At 49.3% G+C, this 14,953-nt stretch overlaps 1 protein-coding gene across 4 annotated transcripts in view; it reads left to right on the top strand.

The window, feature by feature from the left end:
• Positions 1-3,095: 3,095 nt before the first annotated feature.
• Positions 3,096-14,953, top strand: part of SEPTIN6 (septin 6) — a 57,393-nt gene continuing 45,535 nt past the window's right edge. For all 4 annotated transcript variants that reach the window (XM_074205215.1, XM_074205217.1, XM_074205214.1 and 1 more), the window contains exon 1: positions 3,096-3,166. In XM_074205215.1, the coding sequence (XP_074061316.1) occupies positions 3,137-3,166 (30 nt within the window). In that variant the 5' untranslated portion in view covers positions 3,096-3,136. The remainder of the gene's footprint in view (positions 3,167-14,953) is intronic.

Genomic DNA, 14,953 nt, shown 5'->3' with positions numbered 1-14,953 from the left:
AAGGGGTAAGTACTCAGCAATAGTTTTGGATACTAAGGGTGGAAGGAAGCAGGTGGCAATCTTGATGATTTCAAGATCTATCTCCAGTTTTGTCCTTTTATGTAGCTTCAGAGCTACATCTCCAAGTAGAGACTTGCATCCTCTAGTCTTGATTCTTTAACTACTTTGCTGAGTGGCCTTAGCAAATCATTTCCTGTTTGTGAATTCCCCAAGGTATAAAATGTCAAAGTTTGCACCAGATTATCTCCAAGGTCCCTCTCATCAGCTCCAAGACTCTATGACAGTGCCTGGCTCATTGTATCCCAGTAGGCATTTAATAAATGAGTGTGGGGTTCAGCTAGATCAGACAGTGACAACCCTGTCATCAGGAGAACCTGAGTTCAAATGTGATCTCAGACAGTTACTAGCTGTGTGATTCTGGACAAATCACTTAAGTCCAATCGCCTCCAAATAACAATAATAATCATAAATAAATGCTTGTGAATTATTTCCTTGACTGACTGACTCGGACTGTTTCACCATCAGTTCAATTGAAGTAATGTTGCATAATGGATGGAACTGACCTCAAGAGCCAAGAAAGTCAGGGTTCAAATCGTCTCTGATACATATTAGCTATATGACCCCGAACAACTGCTTGATGTTCTCAGGAACTATAAATGGCAGAAATGGTGCCAACTTGCATCGCAGGAATTTAGGTCCCCCCTAATTTGGGAGCTCCCCATGACATTGGCACCCCACATCCAGTTTCAATCCCTTATCATCTTAAGTTTTTGTTGCCCAGTCATGCTTGGCTTCAAAGGGAGTTTTGTTGGTAAAGATGCTGGAGTGGTTTGCCATGTCCTTCTCTGGTTTATTTTTACAGATGATGAAACTGAGAAAGCCGAGGTTAAGTGACTTGCCCAGGGTCACATAGCCAGCACAGGTGTGAGGCTGGATTTACTCTCAGGTCTTCCTGGCTGCAGGCTCAGCATTCTGGTGACTGTAAAGTCACCTAGTTTGTTATTAGTTGTGTAGCTCCTAGTGGGGTGGGATGAGCTCACGGTGCTTATGTTTTCCTAGCTCACCCCACTCCTTCAATTCCCACGGCAGCCAGCGTAGTGCTAGGTACAGATCTCGTAAGTATTCACTGGCCGATTGACCCTTTGCTGTGCCCCCCACCCCCCAATTCTTCCTCTTCCAAGTAGCATGCATTTGCCAGGCCTTCCGAGTCCCACGTCCTTTGCCATAGGAGATGCTGGCAAGTAAGGTGTTGAGCTGGGAGTGAGGGAGGTGTCGGTGGGGGCCCCGTGTGAGACACACTAAGTGGCATGTTGGGCGGGTCCTTGGATTGTTCTGGATCTCTCTGTCTTCCTTTGTATCCTTAAGGAGTGGAGCTCAAGGGCCTATCCAGTGCCTTGCAGCCCTAAAGTGGTGATTCCATGTCAGTTGTGGGACTGTACGCTTCGGAAGGGCCTCAGAGGTCAGTGGATCTGAGCAGCTGCCTGCATGTGGAATGGGAGCCCCCAAGATAAAGGGCTTGCCCAGGCCATGCAGGAAGGAAATAAGAGAGTGGCCTGGGATTTGCCCTCAGGTCCTGTGACTCCGGATGTGAGCTGCTGTTTGCTATCCACCACCTTGTGTGGCCCGTGGCTGGGTAGCCTTTGTGCTCTTGTTTCTTTTCCTTCTCCCCGCGTCTTGTACCTTCACTTGTGCCTGACTTGGGCCCCAACTGGTTCCCTTGTTCCTCGTCTGCGCGGCTTGCCTTTCGGCCTCAGTATCCCAGGCTTATCTGAGACTTTCCTGGTCTGGGGGGAGCTGAGGCCTGGAGTTCATCGCTTGCATCGAGGCTCCTGGCCGAGAGGAAGAATGGCCAAATCAGTGGGAGAAGGAAGGGGGCGGGGAGGACGGGCAGGGGAGCGGGGGCCTTGGCCTCTGGGCCCCGGGACCAGCTTCCTCGTCGCCCTTCACTCGCTTCAGCCTGCACAGTCAGGGGTGAGGATGGTCGAGATGGGGGGGGGGCTGAGATTCCTCCTCTTCCTCCTTCCCATCCCTGTCCCTCACTCCCCCCTCGGCGGCCTCTTTTGTCTTGGCAGCCTCGATGCCCACAGGAAAGGGGGCACACCCTGGGAAGCCCGAGCCAGGCGTAGCCAGAAGAGCCTCGCCGTCCTGAGAGTTGGGGCGCCCCAGGGAGGCGAAAGAAGACCTCGTCCCACCCGTGTCCTAGGTTAGAGGGGAAGGCCATTTGCAGGGGAGTCCGGGCTGGCGCCCGGGTGCCCCCCCCCGCCCCCTCGGGGCTGCCTTTCCGGGTGGGCAGGTGCCCCGTCGGGGTCCCGGGCCGGGCGAGCGGGCGGCTGGGCGTGCGTGCAAGCGCGTTTGTGGGTTCGCTCTCGGGGCCGTGAGGTTGGCAACGTGGGTCCGGCTTGGCAGCGTGCGTGTGAGTGTGCGTTCGCGGGGAAGCCGGCGAGCGTGGAGAAGTGTGTGTCCGTGGAAGCGGCCGCTTGTGTGTGAGTGCGCGCGCGCCCGCGGGCTCGGGATGCGGACTGCAGCGGACGGAGCCGGGCGCGGGGGCTGGGGGGAGGGGGCCCGCAGCTCCGGGACCCGGGATCCAGGCCGGGGAGGGGGGGGGTGGCCACGGGGCCAAGCTCGGGTCGTACCACGGGGCCCAGTGGGGAGGGGGGGTGGCCCGGCCAGGCCCCGGAGGGGGCGCCCGAATTGCCCGTGGCCCTGGGAGTGAGGTGGCGGGCCCGGGCGGCGGGGCGGGCGGGGGAGGAGGAGCCTGAGGCGGGGAAGGGCCGGCGCCGGGGCCGCTGTGGGCCCGCCGTGCCCGGACCGAGGGGAGAGAGCGGAGGCAGGCTGAGTTTGGCGGGGAGAGGAGGAGGGGAGAAGAGAAGGGGCAGGGGCGGGGGAGGGAGGGGGCGTCCCCCTCGCGCTGCCCCCCCCCCCCGCCTGACTTGGTCGCGCCCAAAGTGTAACACTTTCTCTTTGTCGGAGAAGCGCCCCGGCTTCCTGTGCAGTAGCTGGAGAGGCGGCGGCGGCGGCGGCGGCGGCACCGGCACCCCGAGCGGCGGCGGCCGAGGCGGCGGCGGCGGCACCGGCACCCCGAGCGGCCGGCACGGTGGCAGCCCCGGAGCGCGAGCTCCTCCGCGGGGAGGGGGCCATGGCGACGGCCGAGGTGGCGCGCCAGGTGGTGAGTGACGGCCGCGCAGCCCGCGCGGAGCATCTCGCCGAGCCCCCGGGCGGGAGGGGGGAGGGAAGGCGGCCCGGGGCGCGGGGCCCGAGGCCGAGGGCGCCGGGCCGGGCCGGGCCGGGGCCGAGCCGGAGCGCGCGCCCTCCGCTCTGCACGTGCAGCGGGGGTGCGGGCCCCTCGGAGAGGGCGGCGGGGGGGGGGGGCAGGGGGACACACCGGGGTACCCGCGGTTCCGCGTGGGAGGCGGCGGCTCGGCCCAGCCCTTGCTGCCGGGGAGCCAGAGCAGCTCGATGGGGACGCAGGGAGAGGGTCAGGCTCTGCCACTGAGAGTGCCTTTGGCTTGGCAGCGGGCTCTGCAAAAATGTCCATGTTTAAAGCTCAAGTTTTGCAGGCGGGGAGGTGCCCAGTGCCCTCGGCCCTCCCGTCCCTGCCCTGCAGACCGCGGGCACAGCTGGCAGCCTAGCAAGAAAGAGAGCCCGGAGCCCGGCCAGCGGCTCCAGGAAGACTTAGTGGAAGAAAGCCCCTCCCTCACAAAGGCGCCTGTGCCAAATGGTGGCCGGCACAAGCGGGGCAGGGCATGGGCTCAGAAGGGCTGGCCTCGGAGCACTCTCCCAGCCCCCCCCCCCCCAGCTGCAGGTCTCCGACCTTAAACAAGCCCCCCCACCCCCAAGGACCGCAGTTTCTTCCTCTGTCAAAGAGGACGGTTGCGCTGTGGTTGCCACCATGCCTTCCACCTCTAGGTCGAGGATCCGAATGGGGAAAGCATAGAGGTGACAGAGCGAAGGGATTTGTCCGAGTCACCGAGTAACTAGGCAGGGGCACTGCCCAGGAGAGGTACCAAGGCCCAGCCCTGCCCGTGACACATTTATTTAACTGAAATGCTTGATGCCACAAAGCACGGCATTGCCACGGGCCTCGGATTTAGCTTTTCTACCTTGTTTGTGTGCTTCATAGACGCCCTAAGGTAAAGGCAAGACGCCCCAGAGATGATTTCCCCCAACCCCCTCATTTTACAAAGAGGAGAAACTAAGGCCCAGAAAGGGTAAAGGGAAACACCCACGATCACACAGCCAACCATTACGATTGAAGGATTAAAACCCTTTTGGCTCCTGGAGATCTTGCAACTCCCCCATTTTACGGAGAGGAGGACTGAAGTCTAGAAGCAAAGAAATAGATGAGCAGGGGCTCCAACCCAGGGCTTCTGACTTCCAGTTAGTCACTCTGCCCATCATATATCTCAGCACTTCCGTATTCAAAGACTTGGTAGAATTTAGAGCCAGTCGGGTCACTGGACACTATCTAGTTCAAGCCTTCATCCTACAGAGGAAGAGATTAAGGCCAAGGGAAAGGAAATGACTAGGCCAAGGTCACACAGGTGGTCCACAGCTACCCCCACCCAACCTGGCCAAGGGGAAAAGCCAAAGAACAAAGTTTTCTCTAGTAAAGCTGACTGACCACCTTGGGGGACAAATCTGAGAATTCGACATCATTAACACCACTCTATTGTGTGTTGAAATGTTTTCATTAATGCCTTTTGTTTTTACATCACATTCATTTTGGAGTGTAGCCCTCCCCTCTCCCTTCCCCAGGGAGCCATTTCTTCTACTAAATATTTTAAAAGAATGAGGGGAAAAAGCAGGTCAGTGAAACCAGGCAACACACAGACTAGTGTATTTCAGTATATCCAATATTCTGAACCTATAGCCCCCCACCACTGACAAGATGGCAGGAACAGAAAACCTAACTTAACTACTTGTATTCACCGACAAATGACCATGGGTCCGATGCTCTAAACAGGAGAGGGGGATGTCATCACACAGTTCTATTTCCCTTAGGTCAAGCTTAAACTGTTATAAACAGCCTTCTTTGTCCCACATATCGTTGTTTTTCCTCTTCCGAGACGCTACTGTATTACGAAAAGGTACACAGCATAGTTTGAAGGGATGGCATGAGGTTAGAAGATCTGAGTTCAGATTTTACATCTGCTCCCAGTTAGCAGCAACTCACCCTCAGCCTCACTTACTCCATCTAAAAACAAGGAGGGGATTGCATAAGCTCACCAAATCGTCTTTCAGCTCTGAATACTAAGAAACCATGTACTCCAGTTCTTGCTACAATGTTATATCAGTTTCTGAAAATATTTCTATTACTCCCTATTTTCCTTACAACCTTGTTTGCTCTCCTACTAGTTCGGCCTTTTGTTTATGTAGCATTTCTCACTCTCTTTGATGGATCCTCAAGGTTAGAAGCAAGCTCCTGTTCAGCGCAAATTATGCTATATACCCTTCGGTGACAACTGAGTCTAATAGTGGGAGAGTTCCCCAGAATGTGCTCACAGGCTCATCCCTCCTGGGAACAAGGGGAAAATGGTGGGATTTCTGAAGAGTTGGTGACATGGCCTGATGGCCAGTGGAAAGCACTGGTCCAAATCAAGGGAGAAGGCTATAGAAAGAATAGCCCATCTCTAAAGGGGAAAAGAGGACCCAGAGCCACAGTTGAGGGTGCATGGATCAATAAACAGGGTTGGAGCTAAGTGCTGTGCTTATATGTGCAAAAGGAAGACAATCCTGTTCCTCGGGAGACCTATCTTGTGCTATAGAGGCAGGAGGGAAAACATGTGCACAGAAGAATAAATATAATCAAGTGTATAGAAAGTAAGCTCTGGGCCATTTTGGCCAGGGTTGGGAGTGAGCACACACCATTGTCTGGTGAGGGGAAGGGCAGAGATCAGAAAAGGCACAAATAGAAGGTTGGCTCCTGCATCAAGTTTCAGATCCTAAGAGGCAGCTAGTGGTACAGCAGTTAGAGTGCCGGACCTGGAGTTAGGAAGACTCATTTTTTCTGAGTTCAAATGTGGCCTTAGATACTTCCTAGCTGTGTGACACTGGACAAGTCACTTCACCTTGCTTGCCTCAGTTTTCTCCTGGAAAAGGAAATGGCAAACTACTCCAGTATCTTTGCCAAGAAAACCCCAAATGGTGCCACAAAGAGCATGGGACTATAAGTGGCAGAGGCGAGGAATTTTAGATGTAGGGGGACTGTCTGGGATAAAGACCCAGAGATGGGAGATCCTGTCAGTGAGGAACATCAAGTAGGTCACCTTGGCTAGAAAAGAGTGTGTGAAGGGAAATAATGTGTGATGACACTGGAAAGGAGACGAGTCAGGCTGTGAACTCCAGGAGGGTGTCCTGAGGTATCTTAACTTAGAGGCAACAGGCATTCCTTGTAGCTTATTGAGCAGGACAGTGACATGGTCAGGCCAGAGCTAATTTCAAAAGATCAGTTTGTCAATTGTGTGGAAGATGAGTCAAAGAGAGAAGAAACGAGACCAATCTGAAGACATTAGTAATCCAGGGGAGAGTTAATAAGGGCCTGGCCAATAGAGGTTATAGTTGAATGAACAGACAGAAGGGGGGACACATGGGAAAGATGTTATGGAGATAGAATTGCCAGAATTTGACAGTTCGTTGGAATGAAGGTGAGAGGTGAGGAACTGAGGGTGCCTCCATGCTTGAGGACCTGGGGTAAATGGAAGGAGATGACGTCCTTGACAAAAATAGGGAAGCTGGGAAAGGGGGGAGAGTAACTCATGGCTCCACCCAAGTCCTGTGATGATGAATTGCACCAGGCAGGGTCCTGGACAGTATAACTGTTTCTAGGTCCTAGCGGGTCTTAGCTTCTTTGTGCCGTGGGCCCCTTGGACAGTCACTCTGGGGAAACCTATGGATCTTCTCAGAATAAGGGATTTAGATGCATAAAATAAAATCAAGAGTATTTAAAAGGAAACAATTATGCTGAAATATAGTTATCAAACCCTAAAAAAATAACCCTCAGGTTCACAGAAACCAAGGTTAAGAATCTCTGTTAATTCAGCAGTATTTATGAGACCCAGTGCTGCAATGGTGCACCATAGAAAGAGACTAGGAGATCTGTTTCCCCAAAGAGCTCAGGGGCTAGTCAAGAAGAGAGCCCTTCTGACATGTGAAGTAACCAGACAGGAATAAAAGCTCGTCTTTTCCTAGTGCTTTCTGCTTTTCACATCTATTCATTTCTTTGAATCTCAGAATAATACTGTGATATCAATAGGGCAGTGAGATAGGGGTTAGAAGGAAGGTGGGTAGACCTGAATTCAAATCCTGTCTCATTGACTTCCTAGGAGCGTGAACCCACTTAATTCCTTTGTGCCTCAGTTTCCTCATCTGTAAAATGAGGCAGTTCATACTTGTTGGCCTCTAAACTCCCTTTACCTTCGAAATTGGTGTTTCTATTTCTCAGTTCTATTTGAGGTAGGGGGCGGGGGGCGGTTAGGGAGAGGGATTGATGCCAGAAAGATGAAATGACTTGACTAGTCTCCCTGCCAGTTAGAGGCACTGCTGAGGTTTTTGACACCCTCCCCACTTCCATCCAGAACTCCTTCCCCTATATTGCAATAAGCCTTCCAATTGGTCTCTGTGTTGTCCAAACTCTTAAGCATGTGGGAACATCCCAGTGGCCGAATGACCCACAGAGATAGCATGAGTATAGATAACCAACTTGACTATATTATGTAATAGCATTATGTAATAAAAATAATGCCTTACTTTAAATATGGCTTGCATCTTTCTAACAGCTTAAAGGACTCTTAAGCCATATGATGTCACATGCCCCTGACAGTCTCCCGATGGAGTAGTATTTGTTTTCTTCCTTTAAGGATTGGGAAATAGAGGCACCCCCTTGGGATGTGAGACCTTTGAAGTCGTATTTCTAGGAAAGCATCCTGAGAGCTCTACTGTCCTCCAGTCCCACTCCTCCCCACTCCCCTTTTGCTCTTATTATAGCAGTAGAAAGCTTAGTTAACTGTGACAAAGCTCAATCATGAATTTAGGGCTATTTTGTCTTGGTTCTCCACACCCCCCCCCATACTGCTTTAAATAAACATCTTGGAGCCACCATCTAAGTAATGAGAGATTATTTTAAGGAACAACTGGTGTGGAGGGGGGATAAATTAGAAACCCAGCCCCTTCCTCCTGAGCTTGGCAGGAGGAGGTGTCTGCCGCAGGGGCTTGAAACTGGGTTTCTCTGCCGCCTGCACAGGGATGGGGGGGGGTGAGAAATGCTGTTCCCCTCCCTGTCACTGCCTTCTTGTTAAAGACAATCAGCCATCTGCTGAATTATGCAGAGCCCTCAGCTGGAGGAGAGAGGCCTGGCCAGAGCTGGTGCACAGGGTCCAGGGCCTTAAGGGAGTGGACAGGAAAGAAGCCATCAGAGGTCAGGGCTGTGGGGTGGGGTAGGGCATGTCCCTTCCATACAGTGACCCCTTCAGTCCTGGAGGGGGGCACCAGGAGCCCAAAGAGGAGATAAAAGGTTTTCAGATTTCTAATAAATAGGGTCAGTTTATTGATGATGATGATGACAGTGCCCAAACATCTCATGGAGACTCACAACTGCCCTGGTAGATACTGTGGGTATTGTTATTCCCATTTTACAGAAGAGGAAAGTGAGACTAGCATGTGAAATGAAATAACTTGTCCAGGTCACACAGCTAGTTAGGAGTTTCCTGACGCCTCCTTGGGCCTCAGTTTCCTCACCTGTAAAATGAGAATGTAGGACTTAGATGGCTCTGAGGTTCCTTCCAGTTCTAGATCGAGGATCCTATAGGTGTCCTTGGGCAAATCATTTCACTTCCTTTAGCCTCACTTTCCTCCTCTCTAACACGAGGGCCATTTCTAGATTTTAGGACTCTTGTCATTGTACAATGCTGTCTTCTCTGGTAGAGACTCCTGCATCCCTCAAAGGGCAGTTGAGCATTTTCACCTGGGCAGGTGGGTGGGAGTGGGGATGACCCAGCCTTTTTGCATTTTTACAGGTAGGTGAATAGTGACCCCTAGGGAGACTGCTTCTGGGTTGTCCTGAACAGGGATGGGCATCCTTGGCCTGAGGATGAAATCTTACCTAGATTCTGGCTGATTTCAACTCCTGTGACCTTTCAAGACCTGATGACCCATCGATAAAACACTGGGCAGCCCAAGACCTAAAGGGTGTCTGTGTTCAGCAGATCCTCAGCCTCAGGCCTCTCAGGCCTCAGGCTCTGCCCATTCTCACTCAGACCCTTCCAGAGTCAACAGATGTGTGAGTCTTACTTCCTTTTCTCCTTTTAGATCCATCTCTTTCTTTGGAGCTTCTTGTCTAGGATATGCATCCTAACTGGGTGATAAAATTCATTCTCACCTCTTTCCTGCTCTGATGCCAAGGCTGGATTAGCCACCAATCTCTAGTACCTGGTCCGAGTACGTGTTTCACAAATGTATACTGTATTCTTTGGTTTTTGTCTTCTGCGCCCCTGCCCCCAAGGGGCCAGGTTGCCTCTCCTCTCCAGCCGAGAAACAGATGGTGTGACCAAGTAGAAACAGGGTCTTTTTGTGGGGTCAGGAAGCCTGCTCAGGGATCACTTCACCTCAGTGTTCTAAGCAGCTCTGGGATGCCCATGCTTGGAATGCAATCCCTCCTTTAAGAACTCTTAGAATCCTCCAAAGTCCATCTCAGGTGTCACCCCTAGATGAGGCCTTTCCTGCTTCCTCCACCCAGATCCTGAGGGTCTCCTGATCTCAAATCAGCTTGGGTTTCTTTTATATGCAAAGATCTGTATATAGGGTGTTTCCTTGGATAGGAAAAGTAGTAAGTCTACAAGGTGTTGGGCATGTATTACAATCACTATCTTATTTGATTCTCGCAATGCTCCTTTAATGTCATTTTACCATTGACGAAACTGAGGCAAAGAGAAGTTAAGTAACTTCTCCAGAGTCACACAGCTAGGTGTCTGAGCCCTTTAGGAATGGTACAATTCACCGGACATTTCTCATTCAGCAAACAACTATTAAGTACTATGCCTGGTATTAGGAATACACAGGCAAACTCTTTAGGCAATGCCTGCCCTCTGGGAGCCTCTAGTCTACTCTAAGGACAGAGCATATATGGACAGCACCAGTCTTTGAGACCTTGTTTCTTACCACTAAGATTGGAGGTCTTCCTTCAGCCCCATTTTCCCTTCTTGTGCCCCTCTGATTTCAATTTTTGCTCTTTGGGGGGAGCTGGAGGGTTCTATTAATTCATTATTCCATAGCTTTCTGCTTCCTTTGGAAAAAAAAAAAACTGGTGTCAGGAGACAGAACTGGCACTGTCTTATGGTCCCAGATTTAGGACCTGAAGGGACCTTTGAGACCATCCAGACAACCTCATTTTACAAAGGCACATCAAATTGGAGTAACTTGCACACAAGGAGTAGCAGAGTTAGGGTATGAGCCCAAGTCCTGGGAGCCCAAATTCAGCTCTCTTTCCACTGTACCATATTGCTTCCCCAGTTTTGAAAAGAGGGAAATGAAACCCAAGAGAGATGAGGAAATGAGAGCATTTGGTTGCTCTAAATGAGTTCGAGATTCTAGGCCCAGAGGAAATACATCCCAGGTACAGAACTGTCTCCTGGATCACTTGCAGTTTAAGTTTTCATTTCCACCCCTAAAGCTGTCCTCCCCCAGGCTACTTACCAGGATCCCTTTAGCTCTAAGCTTGATGGCTTTTTTTTTCATTCTTTATATTTCTTGACACCTCTGGATGATTTGTGGTATCCTCATGGATACTCTCTCCTCAGTGAGTTTCTCTAACATTTCTCCCTACTGAATCTTCTACCTCTCTGACCTCTCCTGCTCTTTCTTATTTGCCTTCGATGGTATGTCCTTCCCACCATGTGTGAATGTATCCATGTCCTTTCCATTCCCAAACCTTCTCTGGCTTGCTCTTTCTTCTCTCTTGGTGATATCATCAATTTTCACAGGTTTAATTATCATCTCTTTGTAGATGACCCCCCAGATCCATTTATCTCTCTCCTGAGCTTCAGTCCCAAATCTCTTAACTGCTTCTTGGACTCATTCAAAACAGAGCTCCTCTTCTCTCCAAAATCTACCCCCCTCCTAGGATCAAATGAAATAACATTTGTAACTCACTTAGGACACAGTAGGTATATAGTAGATGCTTGTTGCCTCCCCTCCATTCTCTTCCTAACTTCTTTTCTATTTCTCTTGAAGCTATAGCCATCCTTCTAGTCAGTCAAGTTTTCAGCTTTGGAGTTTCCCATGATTCTTCACTTTCCCTTAATCTACCACCTCAGGTCAGTTGCCATTGCCATGTTGATTCTTCTTAGATGTTACTCACATCTGTCTCTTCCTCTGTGTCTAGTTCAGGCCCTCATCATCAGTCCCCTGTAGGCCATAGCCTCCAGTTGGTCTCCTGGAATCCAGACTCTTCCTTCTCCAAACAGTCCTGTCTTGTAGTTCCCATACACTTTATCCTAAGGCATAGATCTGCTCTGTCAGTCCTCTGCTGATGAAGCATCAATGACTCCCTAGTGCCATTTCAAGCCATTCTTAGCCTAGCTCTACCTATCTTTCCTCATCGATTCTCTCTACCTATACCTCACCCAGGCCACATTCTTCCCTGATGACATGCTTCTTGTTTCCCATACGCAATTTTCCATCTCTTGTTCTAGGTGCCTTTGGAGAGATTGTCTCCCAGGCCTGAACTGCTCTCTCTCTTCACCTAGGCCTCCATTTTGGGTTTGACTTGAATGTCGTCTTCAATAACAGGAATCTCCTGATATTGCTGCTTCCCTCCTTTGCAACCCCTCTTCCTCAAAACTTCTTTGCATATATTCTGAACTTATCTCTGTTCATGTCATTTCTCCACAATCTCTGAGCCTGTCATCTAGTGTCACCCCCTACTCCTCTGTTTGACAGAGGAGGAAATGGGGACCCATAGAGGACAAGTGACTTGTTTCGAGTCACACAGCTAGCCATTAGTAAGAGATGGAATTCAAAGCCCAGTTCTGACTCCAAACATAGTGCATGCTAAGCAAACAGGGCCATACCAACATTTTTAATGTTTGCACTCCTGTTTTCAGATCAGTGAAAGTATTCAACCCAATCGGGGCCTGTCTCTCAGCACACATTACATCATTCAAGGATTTTGCTACATTTCAGGACAAGGCACTGTACTCTTTGTACAGTAAGACAGGTGAAGTAGAGGTTCACACAAAACATTCTGGTTAATTGCATTTTCAGTCAGCGAGGTACAAAGCAATGTTTCTTTGTTACCGAAAAGCTTTTAAACAGCTGTAGTGCACTTTTCTGCCTGTTCTATAGGCAGAGGCTAGTGATCATCTTTCAATGATTGTTTGCTGCCTGAGAGTCAGAAAGGGTTTCTCTCAGAATCCCATTGGTTTCTGTCATAGATTGGAGAGGGAGAAGGTCCAGGAGCTTAAGTCCATAAGTATTCGTTCATTCATCCGCAAGTATTCATTAATTCATTCAAGAATTCATTAAGTATTCAGTGTGGGTGCTGAGGATATTGAGACAAAAGGAGAATCTTTCTACCTTCAATAAGCTTCTATTTTACTGGAGTTGGGATAAACATCTCTTGGAAGTTATGGTTTTGACAAAATCCCTAATATTAGGTTTGGTTCTTATGATGTACCTTTCTCTGGAATAGTGAAACCAAAAAAGTCTGTGAAACTTAGGGTTCTAGTGAATCTGAGTTTACAGTGTCATAGTTATTTAGGAAAGGATGGCATATTTTAAAAGGGTAATTCTGTAGGTGCATGAAGCCTTTCTCAGTTTTCCTTCAAGTAGTCTTTGTCTTCTTCTCCAGACAAATAAAAGTCTTAAGGATACAGTTTAGATCTTACTTCTCAACACCTAAGTAGGACCATCATTCAGCATTATACTTTCTGTCTCATTTAAGATGGCTGCCACCCAGTGTGCCTGACTGGGGGAGCTAAAGGCATACTAGGCCTTCTCTCCTTCTTTGGGGGTGTTTGGGTGCAGGAAGCCCAAGGGAAATTTCAACAAACTCCAGTTCATCATAGTTTATGTGTATGTGTGTCTGTGTCTTTGTGTGTGTGTGTGTGTGTGTGTGAGAGAGAGAGAGAGAGAGAGAGAGAGAGAGAGAGAGAGAGATATTTTGATCATTTAGAAGGAATGCGACTGGGATGTGCCGACTAGAGATGGTCAGTCCTCAGAGGCCTTGAATCTTGCTTGCTCACTGGAGTTAGCTGCATTGGGCTTTCTGCAGGCTCTGCCTATATTTCAGAACAGTGGTAATTTAAGAGAGGCTCAGCTCTGAGACCTGGCTCCTCCTCCTTTGGAGAATGAACCTGATGGTGTTCAATCAGAAACTAAATTGGTATGTCTTTAATGAAGCAGCAAGGAGAAGGAGATGGCAATGTCTGCCTACAAAATGAAATATGATAGATAACCATCCTTTGAAAGTGGAGTTGCCTGTAGGCGTGGAGAAAACAGGAAATGGAGCCAGTGAGGTAGTGGTGGGGGTGGGGGAAAGCCCTTAGAAACAGGTCTCTTCTACTGGGCTTGCCCCTTAGCTCCTCTGACAGCATTACAATGACTTTTGTTGCCCTGAAGATTTTGCTTGGGACTTGGTTCCTCGAGGCCAGCCCACTGTGGACCAAGATGAGGAGCCTCCTTGTGCACTATGGTGATACATCCCCTGCCATCAAAGATGGCCTCTGGACATACTAGTTATCACTACTGGATCTGATAAGCATTCTCAGTTAGCCCAGAGCTAACTTTCAGTAGTGAGCAGGCAGCATTAGTCAAGTACCCCCTGTAGGCTGTTAGATGTTCAGTGAGACCTGAAGGAATTGAAACCCCACTGATGGGGGTCTTTTATGATCCACAGTTGATTTGCTTTCCTTGACTGAAAGGAGAAAGCAAGAAGAGGTTTTTTTTTTTCCCAAAGCCAACGTAAGTCCCAACTGCTACCCCTTACATCAACTGCCCTGAACAGTCAAAACTGATATTTCACAGCATGACTAATGTTCTTAAGATTTCTGTTATCCAAGAAGTAATAATAGGTACAATAATCATAGCTAACATTAAATACTGCTTTAAAGTTGAAAAATCTTTTATACATATCATCTCATTTGCCTTTATTATCTCAGGGTGTTGAATATATGATCTCATTTACATATATTAGACTCAAGGCAAGATTCAATCTTGACTTATTAAGGCAAAAAAGTGTGCGAATAGAACCAATTGCAGGAGGAGAGGTTCCCTCATCAACCCTCGGTTAACAAGAAAAATACAATTAACATTTTGGGAGGGAATTTCCACATCTGGAGTTCCCCAGGACTTTTGGTGTGCTTCTCAGGTGAACACTCCATCTCCTGACTCAGAGCATTCCCATGGACTGGCCTCCGCACTTGGCCCTCTCCTCCTCGGCATCTCAGCCTCCAGGCCTCCCTAAAATCCTACCTTTTGCATGAAGCCTTTCTCGGTTTTCCTTCACCTTAGTCTTTTTTCCTCTGAGACTGTTGCCAAGTTATCTTTTCCAAGCCTTGTTTGAAGAGAGTTCCCGGTACATCTCTTCTACCATTAGATCAAGAGCTTCTTGAGAGTAGAGAGTGTTTTCTTCATTTCTTTGTTAGCCCAGCACTTAGCCCAATATTCTCATAGTAGGCAAATTGTTGCCTCACTTTCAAATACCAGCTTTTACAAAATCCTTCTTGTTTCCTACTTCACTAATTGTTTGTTGATTAGCTGGCTGGCTTTGGGCAAGCTAATTACTCTTAATTAGTTTTTCCAGCCAAGCCAAGGAGCCCAATCTGCTAGTCTGGAGTTGGGCTCTGCCTTAGGGATCCTGAGGGATAGTGGAAAAGAATACTGAATTGGAAGTTGGGAGAGCCAGGGCCTACTCTTGGCTCCTTCTGTTATTTCAGGCCTTCTAGCCCCAAGGAAGCAAGTT

Source organism: Macrotis lagotis, chromosome X (assembly GCF_037893015.1).
Source record: "Macrotis lagotis isolate mMagLag1 chromosome X, bilby.v1.9.chrom.fasta, whole genome shotgun sequence".
Taxonomy (NCBI): domain Eukaryota; kingdom Metazoa; phylum Chordata; class Mammalia; order Peramelemorphia; family Peramelidae; genus Macrotis; species Macrotis lagotis.
Note: the sequence above shows the minus strand (reverse complement) of the source record. Positions and strands in the feature narration are given on the sequence as shown.